Below are 20672 nucleotides of genomic sequence, written 5' to 3'. Positions count from 1 at the left end.
TTTTTAGCACATGCAAATAAGAAGCGGTCCATGTAGAGCGTGAATGCCAAAACTCAAATTCTAACATCTTCAAGTTCTTTTTTCATAACTTGACTTAATTTCCTGACGTTTATACCGCACAAGAAAGTTCAAACCCGGAGGTTGAAATGGTTTTGAACCAAAATAAAATGTTCCTCTCGCAACAACTCAATACGAACTTTGCTTTTTCTAATCGCCCGAATTAATAACTCCAGATAGATTTGTTTTGTTTTTTTTAATCTAGCTATCATATAGGATAGCTATCATGATTGGAACAATTTGTTGTTCCTGTGAAGATATATTTCTGGGTAGGTGCAAAAAAATTTAATTCCCAGAAAATAATAATTTAATTCCCAGAAAATATTTATTTAAAATATGAAGTGATGGAAAATTTAGACATTAAATACCCAAAATGAAATCCTTCTTTCTTAAGTGTCTGTAGTGTGTTTAGCACCCTTTCCGTAATCCACTGATTGAACTCCCATTAGGCTCGATCTGTACAAGTCTTGAACCAAGAAAGCAGAATGCTTTGAGGAAGTTCAAGCAACTTAATGTAGGAAACATCTGCTTTAATTAAGGTGATCAAACTGAGAAAACAACTAGTTAAAGATACCAAGCAATTTTATAAGCTAGGTTTTAATCCTTTTTTTCCCAAGTAAGCAAACCTGTTTGCTTACTTGGGAAAAAAAGGATTAAAACCTAGCTTATAAAATTGCTTGGTATATTTAACATAGTATACCCAAGGTAAAAAACTTTCTACAAAACAACTAGTTTTCTCCGTTTAACTGAGAGATCAATTAAACTATGTATAATTGATCCCTATGTTATTTATATATATATATATATATATATATATATATTAGGATTACCAAGTAATTTTATAAGCTTGGTTATTTAACTCCTAATCCCAAGTAAGCAAACAATTAAGTTTGCACCTGAAACATTGTTCAAGTCTAAAGATGGTACAACACCAGGGCAACTCATTGTAAAGGTAGATAAAGCTCTGATCACTATTCTTAGTATTTTCCCATAATGTAAAGCAAAATTAATTAACTATATATACACACACACACACACACACACACACACACATACACAGGGTGGTTCAAAATTCCACGTACAAACAGAGGGAAGGTAGAGAACATCAAAATCAACCATATTCACTTAGGAAAGCATGACCGGAAACGCCATCCGAAAGTGATAGGTGGCGCTGTTCGCCAAGCACTCCAGGCGAGCAATTGGGGCTTCCTCATTCAAGCTTTCGACGCCGTACGAAGAACATGCGTCGTTTTACGAACGCTGAGATGGCAGACATGCACCTCGTTTACCATATTATGCATCCAACTACTATTAAACTGTTCATTTACGCCTAATAAAGTTTTTTACACTACTTACTGTCTTGTGTTATTTCTGTATCTTTGTGTCCTTGTTAGTACCTTCCGGTGGCGTTTCCGGTCATGCTTTCCTGTGTGAATATGGTTGATTTTGATGTTCTCTACCTCCCTCAAAGTTTGTACGTGAAATTTTGAACAACCCTGTATATGTATGTATGTATGTGTGTGTATATGTATATATATATATATATATATATATATAATCTTAAGTGATGTAGTGTGGTAATTAAAGATTAGGTGTTTATGAGCACTACATTATAGTGCTCATAATCACCTAATCTAAGTTAAAGAAGAAAATCTGAAGAAATTATTTACACTTTTGAACTGTACATACTATATATGTTATAAAATCATAGATAATAAATTGTGGATAAGAAGGAGAAAAAAAAACAATATGAAAAAAAAAAGTTGCCTTTAATGTAGGAAACATCTATAATAATTAAAGTGATCAAACTGAGAAAACAAGTTTTCTCCGTTTAATTGATCTCTCAATTAAACGAAGAAAAAAAAAAGGTTCAGTTTCCTCAAGGCATTCTGCTTTCTCGGCGCAAGACTTGTACAGATCGCGACTAGGGGTGTAATCAGCGGGTTAAGGAAAAGGTACTAAACACACTACCAACTTAATATTTTAATTTTTCTTCAAAGAATTAAAGCGGTGCCTCTGTAGCGCTATCGAAAGGACGATGGGACATTTGCGAACCAACGTGTTCGGAAGACTTCGGTTAGCATTCCGTTAGGTTGCGAGAAATCTTTCTGATGGCTTTTTCCAAATGAAAACGAGTTATCCGGTCTAATGGTGACAGTTTATCCACCAGGAGTAGTTGCCGAAGCAGCTGCTTCGGCCGTCATATTAGAAATTTGCAATTTGTTTTTTATTCATTTTTTGGCTCGAAAGCTTTTTTCAATTGATATCTGATCTCCGATGCTTTTCTAATCGTACAAATCATCCCAAACATTTTGAATTTCTTAATTAAAATTTATATTTTCACCGGAGTCTAATCTCCTAAAGAATGATTTCCTCGCATGACAAACCACAACATGACGCAGATGCCTGTAAACCAACTTACCTCTAGCCATCCCTAAGAATGGCAGTGTAGAAAAATCAAATGATCTCAGCGGTGTAGTGAAAGTATCTCCGCCCCCTCGGAGCTCGGGGAAACTGTAATTTAATGCAGTTTCCCCGAGCTCCGAGTTGAGAATACTGATAGACGATTGGTTCATGATCCAACATTTATTATTATACACAGTTCAAGTGTAATTATCTGGCATACTGAATTACACCACATGAATAACGATAATGTAATGATAATTTTCAAAATAAATAAATTTCTCTAATGAAGTAATAACATAAACACATTATTATGATACGGCCATTTTTCCCCTATGCCAGTGATTCTCAACCTATTGGGCGTCCCCCTTTGAGGGGACCGAAATACCTACACGAGGGGGGGGGACGAAGAAAGTGGAAATCAAAAGGAAAAACTACTTGATTAAAACAAAGGCATTTAATGAAACTATTTACTGACACAAAAACAATATAAAAACAAAACCATAAAATACACTCTGAAAATAAAATAACAAAATGTATAAAATCCCCTGTATTGAGTAAACTAGTTACGCTTACGGGAACATATCAATATTACAAAATATACCGAGCAACTGATTAAAACTAAACAACAATGAATCTAAAAATTAATGGCTTCCTTGGGCCTGTGTCGAGGAGCAAAGCTTTTCGTATGATGGTGATACATTGGAAATTGACATTCTTAGTTCTCTTTCTAGATTTTACTGAGATCTATATTTTGTTTTTAAGGCAGCCTCTGCAGAAAACCCGATTTTACAAAGATAACATGTTGGAAACGGCAAAAGTGCACAAAAGCTCTTGACTTTAGTGCAGAAAATTCATCATCATCAACACCGACCCAAAATTCAAACAGCGATTTAGATACAATTTGTCTTTTGATTACCCTTCAGGGGTAATTTGAAATGGGTTTCTAACCCAGTCGTACATTGCTATTATGTTGTCGTCGGTTATAAAATAGTTTCTAAAATTTTTCTTCAACATTGTTAAATGATTTTCAATAGTTGCAAATAAAACTTTTTGCTCTTCTGCCTTGTAGGTTTTGATAAATTCATCCACATTTGCAAACATTTCTAATTTTTGTTGCAACTATTGAAAATCAAAAAGCAAAAAACCAAAGTTATGGAACTCTGTTTTTTTACAAAAAGCATTAACTTTGTCACTCATCTCTAAGATATGTGTATTTTTTCCCTGGAGTTGCAGGTTTAATGTATTTAGTTTGTCCACCAAGTAGCTGAATTTCACAAATAAGTGGTCTCTAAACTCCTCTGTTTCTTCGTGATTTTTCTCTTCCAAGAAGACTGCTATTTAGTCTCTTAATTCGTAAACACGTTGTAAACATTTTCCTTGTGGTAACCATCTTGTCTCCCACAAAAATAGTAACGCTGAATGTTCCGCTCCAACCATGTCTTTGTAAAGTTCAAAAAAACAGTCTTGATTTTAAGGGTCTCATTTTTATATAATTCACCACGGTTATAACTGTTGTTAACACGATATTTAGACCAGGACTCATTTCCTTTGCAGCAAGAGCTTCTTTATGAATCATGCAATGTGTCCAAATATATTGTGGGGATTTTTCCCACACAAGAGCTTGTAAACTTTTAAACCTTCCACACATAACTCGAGCACCATCAGTGCAAATTCCAACACAATTTTTCCGCTGTATGTTTGCCTTGCATATAAAATCATCCAATATTTTGAACAATTCAGGTGCTGTGGCTATTCTTTCTATTGGTTTACAAAACAGTAACTCTTCAACTGCTGATAATCCATCGCAAAATCGAACATAACCAAATAAATGACAATCCTTGTTGCTATCTGTTGCCTCGTCAAGCTGAATTGAGAATAATTGGTAATAAAGCTTCGACAAAAGTTGTTGCTCCATATCACCACATATATCACCAATTCGCCGAGTAACAGTATCATTTGATAGAGGTATGCGCTGTAATTGTGTAGTAAAACTTTATCCAAGCATAGTTTCCACAATACCAGTCACAGCTGACAAAATTAGGTCTTCTCGGATAGCGTGGGGCTTTTTGCACCTAGCTATTTTATATGCAACTTTGTAAGAAGCTAGTAAATCTTTTTCATTTACAGACAAAGCTTTTTAATGCTACATTTTTGCTTTTCAAAACATTTGTTTTGCAACAAAGACCTTTCGAGGTTTTTGTTGCAAAATAAAAACTAGGAACATATTTCATGATATGTTCCTAGTTTTTTTGTTTTGTTAACTTTTATGGGTTTTATCAGTGTCTCAACACAAGAATTGCAGGGGGGGGGGGGAGGTTGGAGCGCCACAAAAACTAATAACACGCAATGCTCTTTCTTCATCATTTACTCCAGTCTTTGTAAAACCGAAATCTAAATATTCTGCTGCATACTTTCTTGATTTTACTTTCGGAGCGATATTCTGTGAACCAATATTCGTTGACGTCGACTTACGTCCAATTAAAAATTTATCCATTTTTCTACACTAGAAAAGATTGTTTTTTATGCCGTGTGTCACAGTCGTTGCGAACAGGAGTAACATAACGCCGACTATCGACTTCACACTGTTGCAATGTTACTGCCCTCTTGCCATTTCAAGCCTTATTTATACTCGCAGAAATATTTCCAGAACATTCGAGACTTCCCGTGATGAAATCGCAAATGTTTCCGAAAGGCTGATATGTTTCAATGGTCTGTGTAGTGATGCCGGATCTATACAATTTTCGAAAGATTTCATGGCGTATTTAAATTTGTATGAATATTTAAAAATTTTAATTAATTCCTAGTTTTTTTGTTTTGTTAACTTTTATGGGTTTTATCAGTGTCTCAACACAAGAATTGCAGGGGGGGGGTTGGAGCGCCACAAAAACTAATATTAAAAAATGGGAACACAGATGAAAGAAGGCTGAGTAACACTGCCCTATGCCAATGAGCGATCTCTATGTATTTCCGTTTCTGTTTTCTCTCGTTACGGTGTTGTTTTCGATCTTCTGTTCGTAATATTTCCTGTGTTTGCATCACTGAACTAATTCTCACCAGAAAGGAATTTTTTTATTCCAAGCGAAACTCTCTTCCTCTATTCAAGGTCTTTGCTTTTCAATAAATATTCCTGGTTTTTCGAGTTAAAAATAGCATTTTTAACTCGAAAAACCAGGCTGTAATTTACAATTACGGCCTAGTAGCTGATTTTGGTAGCAGAAATAAATAGATATAAATGTTAATAGATGTTACTCGCTTGTGAATGAGCCTAAAATTAACAGAAGAAAATAATCAAATGTTAATAATAAATATATAAATAAGAGAGGATAGTGTTAGGCTGCGTATACCGAGAAAAATTTTCGAAAGACGTAAGCTATGCCATTAAAGCTGAAAAAAATATCGGTGCAGGGCAGCCAAGACGAGTAAATATTTATATTATGTTTAAATAATTTCCTGCTTCTCGATAATACCATTTCTTAAATTAAAAAAAAAATCCGAGTCCTCATTCATGTGTAGGTTAAAGTTCGGTTATGCTGTTATTCTATGTTGGCAACTAGATGTGGTTTAAATCATATGGACAGAGAAGGGTGGAAGGCTCTTATCCATCAGGGATTCAACTCGTCTTGAGAACGGAGGAGGGGAAGAAGAATGAAAAGTTTGATTAAACGAACATTATTCTCCTAAATGTTTTTAATTTAATCCAAAAAAATCGTTGATCCTTCATGAAAAAGACAAAGAGGGGAGCCATAACTGTTATATGAATCTTTGATGTAAATTCAGTGACTGTGGTTGTGCTGTTATTCATAGAATAACAGCACAACCACAGGTTAGTCTATGCAAAAAATGTGGAACGAGACATTATAAGAGGATTTTTTTTTCACTCTATTTTGCTAGTACAATCCATTCAAAACTCTGGTTATTAAAGAAGACGTTATCAATTTTTCTTTTCTCCAAAACCTATCTCTACTTTGCACTGGCCTTCTTCTCTTATGTCTTAATTTTCGTATGTAAACAGTTCAATAATTATTTTAAATTACATTACAAAATGCACGACACTTTTCTTTTTTCAAAAAATTCGGGAGATTTGCCTTCAAGTATCAAGATGTAATAATATAAGCAGTGGAAATCCTAGGCTGTCAGCTGCTACTATATTAAGGCGGATGATTCATCGTTTTTTCTTGATTTTAGTTTCTTTGTTTCATCATTTTAACACCTTGAACTGCTCTTTGCATTTCCGTCAAAAAACCTATCCATTACGACTGATCATAAGCAAAGGGCGTGTATTTCAGACAACTTAAACAGACGCCCAATAATGCGAGGCTACCAACAGAAAGAAAAACACAGCAAACACATCGTTTATGTCATATTCACTAGAAATTTAAAAAATAAAATAAAGTTGGGACTGTGTACCTAGAAAGAAACAGAAGTATATCGAAATTTTCCATACATTTAAGTGTTTTAAAAACAGGATATGCTTTCTTGGAGAAAATTTATAGCCGCGCCAAACTAGTTCAACTTCACTTGGCTACCTTCTATAACAATATTAAAAGCGGAAAAGCAGTAACAATATCCATGTATACTTGCAAGGACTTATTAATCGTAAGATGAACATTCGAGCGAATCTGGGATGAGACGTGGATACCCGAGTGCTACTACACGACTGACAAAAACAAAATCGATCTCGCCAGGTTTTAGCCTAACTTAGGTATGCGCGAGTATTTTAAGAAAACTAAATTAAATCAGGGCAATGTAGTTCTTTGTGTGTAATTTTTGTTTAAACAAAATTTTAGAAAGTCTGCTCAAGTTTTAAGTGAATACAGAGGAGTGATAAAGAACTAAAATTACACGATACACAAGGCCGCATGCAGTACAATACAAATAGCATGCAATATTCTGAAAGGACACAGTCTTAAACGTTGCAGTTGCTACTCATACAATGCAATACCACAAACAATTTAGGATTTAATTTATTTGCAGTTTAGCTTCTAGTAGCGAACAACTAAAAAAATCAGTTTACTGATATCATTCGGACGACTGCGGTTAAAAAATAATAATAATAATAAAATAAAAAAACTGTAATAATGAGTGGTGCAAGCAGTTATATCTTATTAAATATAACCCGTTTTTAATAGTTGATGAGATATAATTTGCTAAACACGATTTGAACTGCTCACTTCAAAAATTTTTATTGCGGAAAAAGCATCGTAAAACGAAGAGATATGTCTCTATTTATTAATGACGTCATATCGAAAAGTGTAATTCGAAACTACAAGAGTCAAACAATGTCTGTAGGCGGAAGTGGAAAAACTTTTAGTTTTTATTAAGGATGAAAATCAGCATTTTTTTATCCACAGCTTCAAATAACTCATAATCGAAAGGTGAACGAAGAAGGAATCTTCATGTACTTGGGTCTCAGTTTACGCAAAAATATAAAATGGGAGCGTTTCTGCTCTAAGGCAATTTTCGATTGCACAAAGTAGTATTTTTATTAGCAAGAGTTGCTTCATTTTCTCTAGAACGTAAAATTTTTCACTGCGTTTCTATGTAAACTTTGAACAATGCAAAAAAAAAGTTGGACGATCCTCTAAGAAATAAACGCATGTTCCTAAGGCTCCAGCATCCCACAATGCGGCGACTTCTGCTGCACTACACTAATTAGTACTATGTGCAGCCAGGAACTACGATCAGAGGAATAGAGAAATTATAATTTCTATAATAGCTTAAGTAACAATTCTTGAATAAAAGCGAAGGAAAGACACTATTCTACAAGAGGAAAATGTAAAGAAAGGAATAAGAGCAGTTCTACTGATTTGAAAGTTGGATCTCGTGGCTGATCTTTACTCCAAATGTCGAGTAAATTGGGGGAGAATATTAGTTCGGTTGAACAGTGCCCAAGAAGCATTGTATATTCAATTAAAGAAAGGTAAGGTCATCAACCAAAATGTGGAAACATAATTCTAAGAGATAATTGATTAGGGCGAAAAGAAACCAATTTTTGAAGCAACTAAGTCATTGGGAGACACTGGAAGCAAATGTAGGAAATGCTATCTTGGGGGGGGGGGGGTTGTCTGAGAATCCGAGTGTTATTGGAACGCAGAAAAATCGTTGACAGACAATTTATCGAACAACATATTGATAAACAATATCGACAGGATATACCGAAAAAATTTGATGAACAGTGAAAGAAAATTCATCTGCGCCCTTATTTTCCTGAGAAATATTATTTTGAACTTTTTGTAGGGCCCTCTAATTTATGAGAACAGACGCTGAATTTACACGGCCATCTGGAAGCCACATACTTAAGAATTATATACTTCGGGTTATTTAAAGTAATATGATTATATCCTTTAGATACATGATTGATTTTATATTAAAACAGGAACCATAGCATTAGAGAGAGAGAGAGATGCCATCCTTTTTTTTTTTTTTTAATTAAAGAAGAGAATGACTATCTTCTCCCCTGTTACAGTTTCTGCACAGATTGTATTAAACAACTATTTTTCTTTGAGAGAAAGACGTACGTCTGGGTTACAACTATCGTTCGTTTTTCAATGTAAAAAAAATTATGATGATCAAGTACAAAGAAATTAATTAAAATAATTGTTCCGTTTTAATTCTGTAAAAGTGATTTTATTGTACATCAGAAAAATAAAATCTTAAACGTAATGATGATGGATGTCAAAATACTCATTCAACTTAATTTTAAAATATTGCAAATAATTATTTTATTAATCTATTTTTTTTTACCATATGACTGTACAATTTCACGTACAAACTACATTTTGGCTACATGTGGCGCAAAACTGTATTACAATATTTATCAAAACTCTTTATTATATTTATTATTAGTAAGTTATGCATTTTAAACATACTGAAGAAAAATCTAGACCTCCCTAACTCGGTTGGTATAGACAAACCCTTTAGTTGAAAAGACTAGGATTCCGGTCCTGCCTATGACGTGAGGAACCTTTATCAGCTCTTTAATCAAATAGTAAGTTAACCAGTGTCAAACGGAGGTGGAGGAATTTTATGCCACTGGCATACCCCCCGTGAACACAGATCTATCGGCATAAATAATTTTAAGGGATGTAGGGGAGCAGTTACGTGCTCTAATTCACGGTTAACCCTAATCAGCGGTCACGGTGAACCTCTAATCAAAGCAATTGTCTTCCATTGATATTTCAATTAATATTTGAAGGCTTGTTTCTGGTAAATGGAGGTTAAGGGATCTCTTTCTAAAAAATAAAAATGAACAAACAAATAAATAAATAACAAGACGAGAGAAATAAAGAAAAATTTAAAAAATTCCCCCTGCACAAGTCCTGAAATATGAGAAATTCCAAACAAAGAGAAAAATGTTTTCAAAAAACTCCTCATTTAGGCCAAATTCCGAGAAAAAGAAGATCAACGAAATCTGATAGTCTAGTCGGTGCCTCTAAGTTTGTTCTTCCGTGTGCTATCAAAAATTACTAATTAGGTAGCCTTCATGAGTGAAAATGCTGGCGAGTGCCTGCATGGATGACACTGAAATAAATGAGAAAATATATTAAGAAGTGAAAGATTTCGGACTGAAAACGAAGAAGCACATGCTCCCGTAAAAAGAGGGAAGAACACCCCACTCTCAGAACTCAGTGGGAATGGACACTAAATCAATCCAATCAATGTAGCCTTGTGCCATGGTGCTTAAAACGCAAAATGCAACCAATAGATTTCAGAAATACGCCAACACGTTGTTTTAGGCGCTAATTTGAAACATTTCTTGTAGATGATGAGTAGTTACAACTTGTTTGACAGTTCACTTACTTAATTAAAAAAAACAGCAATCAAGAAGTATTCACTTTTATTTGCAAAACTTGAAAATGGGCGTGTTTTTACTTTCCTAACTTCCATTTTCGCGAGATAAACGAAACAGAAATGGAAAACAAATAAATAAAGAATAACAAATAAAACAGAGCTTTTAAAATTACAAGGTAACGCCTACAATACCTCAGAAAACAGGTCCACCCAGGAAATAATTTTGACGAAACTGTTAGACAATCAGAGTAACGAGCATTTCAAAACAGCATTAGTCAACCACAACAATCTATTCACAACTAACAATACGCCACTAGGATAACAGTATCTGACATTATACACACACACACACGCTGTTATCTTTATTTGCGACAGACAGTGTATTCTACGCAACAGTTTATTTAATATCTCATGCAAGCATGAATTCAAAAGGAAGGTTATTCGAGAATTTAAAATGTCGCAAGTGTCACACCCACTTAAAGAATCCGTTCAAGGCCAAAATTGTTTCGCGACAGCACTGCAGACAATGCTTCCGCAATATCAGATATTACGTCGAAAACACGCGACAACAAAACAAAATAACAATAATGAACAATAAAAGAGAATTACATCGAGCGTGAGGAGTCTTTTAAAGTGAAACAGTCGACTAACGGTGAAAAATTTGCGAGCACTACTAAAATATTTCGAAGCCGCATACTAATACATTGCTGCTAAATGCATAACAGTAACGTTGTTAATATTTTTTTACGTTAATAACTTTTTCACAGTACTATTTGGGAAGTTTTCTCCTAATGTTTTTTGGGCACGACTGTTTAATATTTAACTGCTTAACAAGTCCTGAGCGTATTTGGAATTTCTTGTAACCTCCACCATCAGAGTTCGAAATCTCAGCTGTGCTGAGATTTCAACATTCAACTGAGAACAGGAAAGACTGATTTAAAATAGTTGAAAGACTTAAATTAACAGTCTTTCCATTAATTTTAAGGAGTATCTGACTTTGTTATCCAAACAAATTTCGGGTAAAAGTGTCAGGAACTCCCAAGAGATATATATTATTGGTGCTTTAGACCAGCACTTCCCAAACCGTGGGCCGTAGGTTTTGTTGAGGGGGGGGGGGGGCGTGAAAAAATTAAAACAAATTTAAAATCTTTTAAGACTAAGTAGATTTTTTTTATCTTAAAAAAAAACGTATTTAATTTTTATTATTTCTTTCTTGTCATTTTTTATATTTTAATGGAAAAAAATCACACATTGGTGCGGGTTCACAAATTTTGCTTCCTGCGTATTTCGGCACTTAATGAATATTAGTAAACATATGTATGCTTATTCATATAAGTTTCATTTCAAAGCAGAAATCTAAGAATTACAGTTTCAAATAGTTCACCTGATATTGGAAGTATTGAAACACATCCATAACATTAAATTGTTATTAAACTTCTTTCATGTTTTTAATTCTTTCTTTATTACTAATCGTTTTACGTTTCATGTGCTTGTACTGCAAATGTACAATAAATCTATCTATATAAAAATATGAGATAATGTGCCATGTCAAATGCGTATGTAAGATGCTAGAAATGTAATATTTGCATATTTGCATATTGAATATAAATACAATAAATATTATAATAATATATGTCTATATTACGATTTTTTTCGAAGGGGGAGGACAGTGAAATATTTTGATTTTTCGAAAGGGGACCCTGCCATCCAGAAGTTTGGGAAACACTGCTTTAGACTGTTCAAGTTCTGTGAAAGAACTTAAGCAGTCTAAAGCACCAGTAATAGAACAAATACCAAGAGAAATTTTACAAACTGATCATAGAAAAGCACTTAAGATGCACACCCATGCTTGTAGCATTAATTGATATATAAAAAAAAAAGCTTTTGACATTCTTGATGTTCAAAGTCCTCAGAAGAAAAAAAAAAAAATGAAGACAGATTACAATGACAGAAGACTAATTTATCAACTATATAAAAATCAAACCGCAGTCATGGGAAAACAAGGAAAAGAAGCTAAAATAAGAAAGGGCGTTAGACAAGGGTGTGGACTCTCGCCACTACTCTCTAATATTTAGATCGAAGAGACTCTGAAGGAATTCAAAGCAAAAAAATCAATAGTGAATAAAGATCAATGGTAGGCATTATAATACAATGAGATTTTCAGATGACAGTCTTAACAGCAATAAATGAAAAGAACTAGAAGAATCGCTTGCTTATATGAATAAACTCCTAAATGAAAGATGCAATATGAGGGGGGAGGGTAATCAAATGTACCAGGGATGGAGAGTAAATCATAAATGTCTTAACAGATGGAAAAAAATTAATAATGCAAGTAAAATAATTTATCTGTTTAATAAAATCAGATGGAAGCAGTGAAAGAGATGTGAGAATAAGAACAGCACAAGCAAAAAAGCAATGGACTCTTTCGAAAACTAGACAAATCAAGATTTCTAGCATTCTAGATTTGGTGGTGGCGCCGAATACTGAAGATTGCATGGATAGAAAGAGTTACAAATTAAGAAGTATTAAGAAAGGCGGAAGAAAAAAAAATGGCATACCACATAGGCTAGAAAAAAAAGAGAAATGTGATTGAACACCCATTAAGACACACTGACGGGACTACAAATTTGATTGAGGGCATGATGGAAGAAAAACCTGGTAGAGGGAGACCAAGAACTCAATACATGAGTGACATCAAAATGGACGAAGTTACCACTCAATACAGCAGCACAAAACAGAAGACTACTATGAACCCAAGCTGCTCACCAACCAACAGAGGACCCATCTACATCATTAATATGGCTATTCGAGATTTTTTTTCCCTCTGCTGTTCGACATCGTTAGTATATTCCTACATGCAGATGTCTCCGGACTGCCACGTTTACATACTATATGCTACATGAACAGCGGATTTTATAAACCTCCAAATGTTTAATAGGAGGATGATATGATTTGGGAGATGTGAAAATATTGAGATCTGCAACACTAGAAACAAATATGATAGCAGAGATTATTACGTTTCTTCCTACATTTAGTACGCAAGACGCTCAACCAAATACGCTAGATAATGCCTAAGTCGACGTGGCACAACAAATGTTCTTTCTGAGCTTAAGCCCATATATGAAAGTTAGTGTTATGTATGTAAACTGTGTATTTTTCTGGCAATTTTTTTTGTTTTATCACATGAACAAAACCAATTTCTAGAGAATAATACATTAAACTTGATGTTATCGAGTATTATTGATGCTACTGATGTCAAACCTTCACAAAACAGTCCAAACGTTTAAGAAAACACGGAGCGATACACCTTTATGCACTTGATTTTATCTAAGCGAACTGATTTCACTCGAATGCAGGTTTACATAAAAGAGGGTCTACACTTTGGACACCTATAATGATTCTATATCTTTATAAAACACTCTTATATTTCAGAATAAATATAATTCTCTTTCAAACACTACCGGAAAGGAAAACGCAGCTGATGTCTCCGATGAGAATAAATATTTCTCATGGGAGACCAAAAAAAAAAAAGAAAGAAAGAAAGAAAACAACCTTCGCATAGATGTAAAAAGCAACGTTATTAATTATTTATTTATACAAGAAATGATGAGTAAGCACTTATATATATAAAGTGCACACTTCAGGATTTCCCGCATCGCTTTAGAGACAGGAGTGGCAAACTTGCAAAGCAAGACTGTTTTTTTTTTTTTCTTTTAACTAATCGACAAAAATAATGAGGTTTAAACCGGATATGCTGAAGTAGCTTTTAAAATGCATACCTGGGATATATGAAAAGAGATTTAATAACAGGGCTGTTAGGCTTCCAAAACAAGGAAAAAATTCTGGATAATTCGCACAAAACGGGATAAGGTGGCAACCATAACTTCAATATTCATTATAAAATATTAATTTCGTTTCAATACTCATATATGTTACTGAACAGAACGAACAATAACTGCGTCAGTTACTACTAATTTTGTCCTACAAAAAACGATTTCCATCTCTGACTAATACATGAAACTAATGTCCTATGCATTTCCAAAATCACATTTCTTCCAATCAGTTAACGAAAACATACGGGAAATGAGTGGTATTTTAAAAGAAATCAATTCAAAGCATAGAAGATTTCAGCGAACCTACGGTACCCTACAGAAAATTAGTACAGAGAACTTATTTGCGTTGAGAAGCCGACAGAGCAGGAGGAGACTAAGTGGGTGAGACCACAGCGAGCCAAACGAAAGCGATAAGATCGCTCAATGAAAGCTGTAGTGGAATCCTCCTTTTCTCTTACAAGCTAAAAAAATAAAGAAAGAAAAATAACAATAATAGTTTAGCAGATGGTTAGAAGTAGGTGATCCACAATACACGTTGATTTGCATCGTATTATCAATGTACTATTAACACATTGATAATGCAGAGATTTCAACTAATACTACTATACAGACACGGACCGTGTATGTGATAAAATGGAGTTAATCAGTTATGGGAGATCGACACGTAGTTGAATTGCATTATTCTTGACAGAATTAAGAATGTTTGTGTGGTCGGAGAAAGGCGAATTGTAGATATCAACAAAGACGGCGAACAATGTGTTCTGTTTGTTATTTGAGCGAGTTCTCCAGCAGGGATGTGTTCTGCTGGAGGTGGGAGGGGGTGGGAATTACGGGAGGTTAAACCTTACGATATCTGTATAGTTGATCTCATTTATCCCTTTAGGACGGGTAGAGTCCCCTAATGAGAGGTTCACGGCGAATTTTAATGCGGTCGGTTCGTCACTCCTTGCTTCATCCCCTAAGAGCAATATTCCTGACTGTAATCCGTGTGTGTGTGTGTTCACGGGGCCGGTTTGCCTGTTCTAGGGAACTAAAACTGGAGTTTCCGGGTGAAAAAAACCTACCTCTGTATGAGACCAGATAGAGGTTCCTTACGTCACTGACGGGAACCCAGGTCTTTCCGACCAAAGGGCTTCGTCTGTACCGATTGAGCTACGGAGGCCCTCACATATTTGTATGAGACTGACTAAATTACCTTCAGCTGAGAATTCTTATAAATATTCCGTCCATTCTGCACGGAACAGAACATTGTGTTATGTGCCCTTTGGTACATCAGAGATTTTGATCCCAATCATCGAAACACGATTTTACGATAGAGCTGATTTTCTATTTGCACAAAGTAAGTAGTTTAGAAATGAATATAGAAGAAAGGGCAGTGAATTTTCCTATCAAGTGGTATTAGCGTACGATCTGCTATGAGGAGAAAGGAAAGATGTGAACAGTATTTTTCTTTTCTTTATGTAAGAGAGGACTGTGTTTTTGGTGGTTCTCAAGCTTTGTTGTTTTCATCCTATTAGAGGATGCCATGAAAAGTTGACCACTAAAAGTTCGTCAAATGAGATGAAATAGGGTACATCTTCAACAGAACGAATATAGATCAATGAATAATGATAATTAATGAACTTTTACTAGGTGATCAGTAAAAGTCATTAACATCTCTCACTGAGAAGGGTACGAAAAAAAGAGCTCCAGGGATTCCTGCGTTAGAAGGCAAGCCAGATGAGACTGGCATGGCAAGTTTCTATGCAGGTCTTCATGGTATAATCGCATGCTCGCGGATTGTGGGAGTGATCACATGAGGATCTTCTAACTTTTCCCTGACAAGGGTTTAATCATACAGATAAACTTCCACAATATATAAAACAGATCTATGCAGAAGAGCATGCTAAAAGAACTGTCAAACGAGTTCGTTCTCGAAATTTTTGCTATCAAAAATAGATATCAAAAATCCCTAGAATGCATTGTCTTGAAATATGACAGGTGATTTTCTAGTAATGCGGAACCAGAAAGAGAAGCTCGATGTCAAGAAGTAGGATTTATCTTGAGGTTTATATTTACTGGAGTACCATATCGAGCGGACGATCAATCGGTGCAGCATCATTTTTGAAGCCCTGATAATTTTGGCATCTTATTTAAAGGAGGGTTGCTTCAGATATAATGGAAACTCCAACCCTCTACGTACCTCTATGAAGCACAGTGTACCAAAGTTAAGGATCACAGAAATCTTGCCAACAAGCACTGGAACGTTTAACTTACACTCTTGAAATTAAGAAAAAAAAATATTTCATTCAATAACAAATTTAAATCAGTACATGAACTCTCACCTTGAGCTTCCTGTTTACTAAGCAACAATAACGATATAACATGGCGAGGTTCAGCGGACCAAAGTCTTCATAAAACCTGCAAATAAAAGAAAGTGAATGTTAAAAGAATCCCAATAAGCTATAAATATCTTCGTGTCAACAAACTGAAGACTTAGCAAATATCAATTACTTAGCTAACCTTTAACAGCGGTGAAATTTTGACAGTTTCTTATTAACACAACACACCCACGACTAAACAGTATAAAAAAATAAAACCATTTCATCATACTCAAATCCGTTACTGTTTTCAGCTGCATATTCAACCAATGTCTGAACAAATTATCTTGCCCTTGCCAAGGAGCTATCTACATAAAAGGGAGACAGGGCAATTAAAAGGCCAAAGAAAATTTCTGCTGTCTTCAAAACAGAATACAATCTAAAGTGTGATCTAATTTAGACGTCTCCACACTGACTTTCTCATCTCGAAATTTAATACAGAAACTGATTATGTGTATCATTCGCCGTAAATGAGAATTTCATTACATAATCAGTAAAAGGAAAATGTTAAATAATTTGTAATTTCTAAAGCGACACACAAGTATATATTAGGATAGATACAATTATGCATATAAATTCTTGATGAATAAGTAATACGAACCATGAAAATATTACCTTTGAAAAGAAATATAAGTAAAGAAATCGATCTATTGATTGCTATTCCAGCAGGGTATAATAATACTCCGTTTCAGTTGGACTGCAAAAACTACTTTCCTTTCAAATATCATAAAAAAAAAATTATTTAGAATGAAAAAAAAAAAACACTGAGAAGAAAAAATATATCCATACTGTCGTAAACCGACAGAAGAGACGGGGGGGGGACGAATAAAAATGTTATCAAACTCAAGCGTCCTACTCAGCCTTCACACAATACGAAACAACTGCAAAAAAAAAAAAAAAAAATTAGAATTTAAAAGGGGCCACAAGTGCAGAAAACGTGTCTCCAAACATCACCTAAAAGTCCATCATTAATCACTGCTGCCAATATGGTTCAGCCACGTTCATTCCACAGTGGATTTCCTTCCAGCATCACTCGCTGATGGATAGAAGTTATGGAAAGGTTTCATGAAACCCACGTGGTCGCTCTAGACCAATGTTTCTCAAAGTGTGGTACGCGAAAGGTCTTCAGGAGGTACGTGACAATTTTCGGTTATGCATCATTAAGAAAAAAAAAAAGAATTATTTTAAACGTATATATTTCTCAATAAATTATGTATGAATTCTCCTACTCATATTGCGCGTAAGGATTAAGAAAGGATTATTTAAAAGGATCATTTTAAAAAAAAATAATTTTACACGAAGCTTTATTTTCTGACACTGAACAACAATCAATGCTTTAGACAAGTCCCGGAACTCAGTTCTTGAATCGGAAATCGTATTGTGTACTTCATATGAAGTAGATCAAGACAAAATCCCAAGTTTTTTTTTTTTTTCCTATACTCAACTATGAACCTGCTGAAACCATTCTGAAAAAGACCAAAAGGAGGGGAGAAATAAATATCATAACGACAAGTGCGTGGATGCACTTCTGTCAAACACCTGCTTTTACATCGCTCATGTGTTCCACTGAAACTTGACATAAACACAAAGCTGACGACCGTGTCACGACAAATGACTGTCATGCCATATCCAGTTACTTTCAAAAGCTGTTTCATGATATTTTTATCATGTTTGGTAATTCCACTGACATCCCCCCCTATATTATAAATATTTATTTATATACAGCCTAATGCTAAAAGAATAGATCATGGTTATCACGGTCTTATTGATCCCACTTCAATGTGTTCTAAGATAACAGAAAACTCATTAATAGTGAATATGCTATCTGAAAGTGTTTCACGCGATCAAGTTACTACATTTACAGTGATTTACTGCATGTATTACCAGCTTTCAGTCACGTGTCACGAAAAGGTTAGGCGGAGCTCAGGCTACAGATCTTTTATTTCTGCATACGTAACCAGATCAGGCATAGAGCATTCGACTTGGACATTCTATAAACTTCTAAGACATTCAATAGCTGGCAATTTAATTCATAAATTTGCTATTACATACTATTCTTCCTCCTGATTTGAGTGTTTCACAAACCGGCACGTTTCAACTGCTAATCTTCATGTCATCCATCAGGAGTAGAAGATAATCTTGACAATTTCAATGCAAGTAGCACGCAACATTGTTTCATTTAATGCTCATCAGATAAGAACACTGCATTTTCTTGGATTAACGCTTACTTCGTTTTATCGGCGATAAATAGCTACAGTACCCACAGCATCTACAAATAGTTTTTTCAATAATTGTTTATTTCGTATAATTTCAAATCTATGGTTTTAATACTGTTTCCAAATTTGGGGTTGTGTCAAAAACTTCTACAAAATTATAAATTCTGTAATTCCGTCACAAAACTTAGTTAAATGAGAGCCCTATAAGTCAATACGGATGTCTTTAATTTGGAAAAAAACCGAGTTCGAATCCGCCGAAAAACATACTAATTACCACAATGCGTGGTCAGAGAAGTTTCAAAAATTAAGACAGAATTGTAGTTATCTTTCAACGAAAGGCGTCCCATATCATGATCAGCTTGAATCACACAAAAGCAAACACATGCTCTCAGTCATGTGGGCCTCTCTAAAACTCTGACCTTACGATTATTGGAAATTAGAAGAAATTTCTATTCACCGAACAAGACTTCAACTATCGGTCAATAGTCCAGAATCTATACGTGGTTTCCTATTACTATGAGACACCAAAAGAAAATGTTCAAAGAGATTATTTACACATTCTTGATGCAAGGCTTTCGTTAAAATGGAAATTTCAAAACCTCTACTGGAATCTCCGGTGGTAACTTGTGACATAGCTCAGCTAATTTGCAGAAGTAATTTTCCTAAGGCGTTACTAGTTTCTATCATTCATCTTTATCTTTCGGGGGGATTTATGGATTGCTTTCGTAGGTTATCCATAAGAGAGTAACACCTTACTTGGTCTTTATTAACTGCAGCCTTTAAACTGCCCTCTGTGTGCGCACGCGCGTTCCCAACATGCACAAGCTTCTCTAATCATATCGACTGCTTCCTACAATGTTACATTGACAGGTCGACTGTAAAGTTAGTTTTATAACCGTAGCTATGTTTGATATGGAAATGATCCCTTTGTGCTACGAGTTCGCCAATTTCACTAAAAATAAAAAATAAATAGGCATTGGTAACAGGAAAAGCAACAATTTAATGTTGAAATGCTTACGGTGTTATTTTTCTTGACCTTTCACGAAGGAAACTTCTGATAAAAGATATCTGGAAAGTCGAGACTACTTGTGAACTGACATTGGTAATTGTATTAGTGGCTGAAGTGTGAAGGGAATCTAATCAAGTGTTTGGACAGACAGCTGGGAATTAGGGCAATCTTGTCGAGAAGTCAGAAAGTCTATGTAGCTTGACGTATTGCGTAATGCAAAACGAAGTCGCCTTTATTTCCAGCTAATACGTCTAGATGGGGGATTACGTTTAGATCGGCATTAAATGTCGCTATTTCGGTTACACTAGTTTAATCGAGATTAATTAGGGAATAGAGATGTGAAAGAAGAATATACTTCCTTTCTCGTTTAGTGAAATTGGAATTAATTTTAAATGTATATCTGGCGAAAGTCGGGCATGTGATAGCGCAGCAGGTGACGTTTCCAATATTCCAAAACAAGAGCGACGGGGGCTGTCACTTAGAAGTGGATACCGTTCTTGCTTACTGATAAGTCTTTTTTGCTTACTGATAAAAAGCATTTCATCTCATCATTAAGTCATTTTTTTTCCTTGCATGAGTCGACTACAATCTAGCGACCTATTTATTTTGCCACCCGCTAGTCGTGACTGTTAGTGGCATACTTTGATGTTCTATCTCTAATGCGTGTGTTTCACGGGGCTGAAACATAATTACATGTTTCTGTGGAATGGCTGTGATGAAGTCTACAAATGTAGTGTGATTCATGATAAATCCTGAAATCTGCCCGCTGAGAATGTTTGCATCAATTTCTAGAAGATATTTGTGTGGGACAGAACTTTGAAACACAGATGTTTAGTAGAAAGTATTATTCGCGGATTCAAATTAAATGAAACATAAGCGGTGAAGATTTTCATCTCGAGGTATGGCACTGGCATCTTGTTTACTTACTGTACGTCTAGAATTCATAAACAAGGCGTGGTTTACATAATGGATCACACACACACACGTTAGTGCGTTAGAG

The 20672-nt window shown here is 34.9% G+C and overlaps 1 protein-coding gene across 2 annotated transcripts in view; it reads right to left on the bottom strand.

Annotated features, from left to right (window-relative positions):
* LOC150092575 (dual specificity protein phosphatase CDC14C-like) overlaps positions 1-20672 on the bottom strand; it is a 301512-nt gene that overhangs the window by 193269 nt on the left and 87571 nt on the right. For both annotated transcript variants that reach the window (XM_090414344.1, XM_090414345.1), the window contains exon 3: positions 16412-16487. In XM_090414344.1, coding sequence (XP_090270470.1) covers positions 16412-16487 — 76 coding nt within the window. The remainder of the gene's footprint in view (positions 1-16411; positions 16488-20672) is intronic.

This window comes from Typopeltis vanoorti, chromosome 25 (assembly GCF_054136105.1).
Source record: "Typopeltis vanoorti isolate ZY-2024b chromosome 25, IOZ_Tvanoo_1.0, whole genome shotgun sequence".
NCBI classification, from domain to species: domain Eukaryota; kingdom Metazoa; phylum Arthropoda; class Arachnida; order Uropygi; family Thelyphonidae; genus Typopeltis; species Typopeltis vanoorti.
This window is presented reverse-complemented; position numbering and strand designations above follow the sequence as displayed.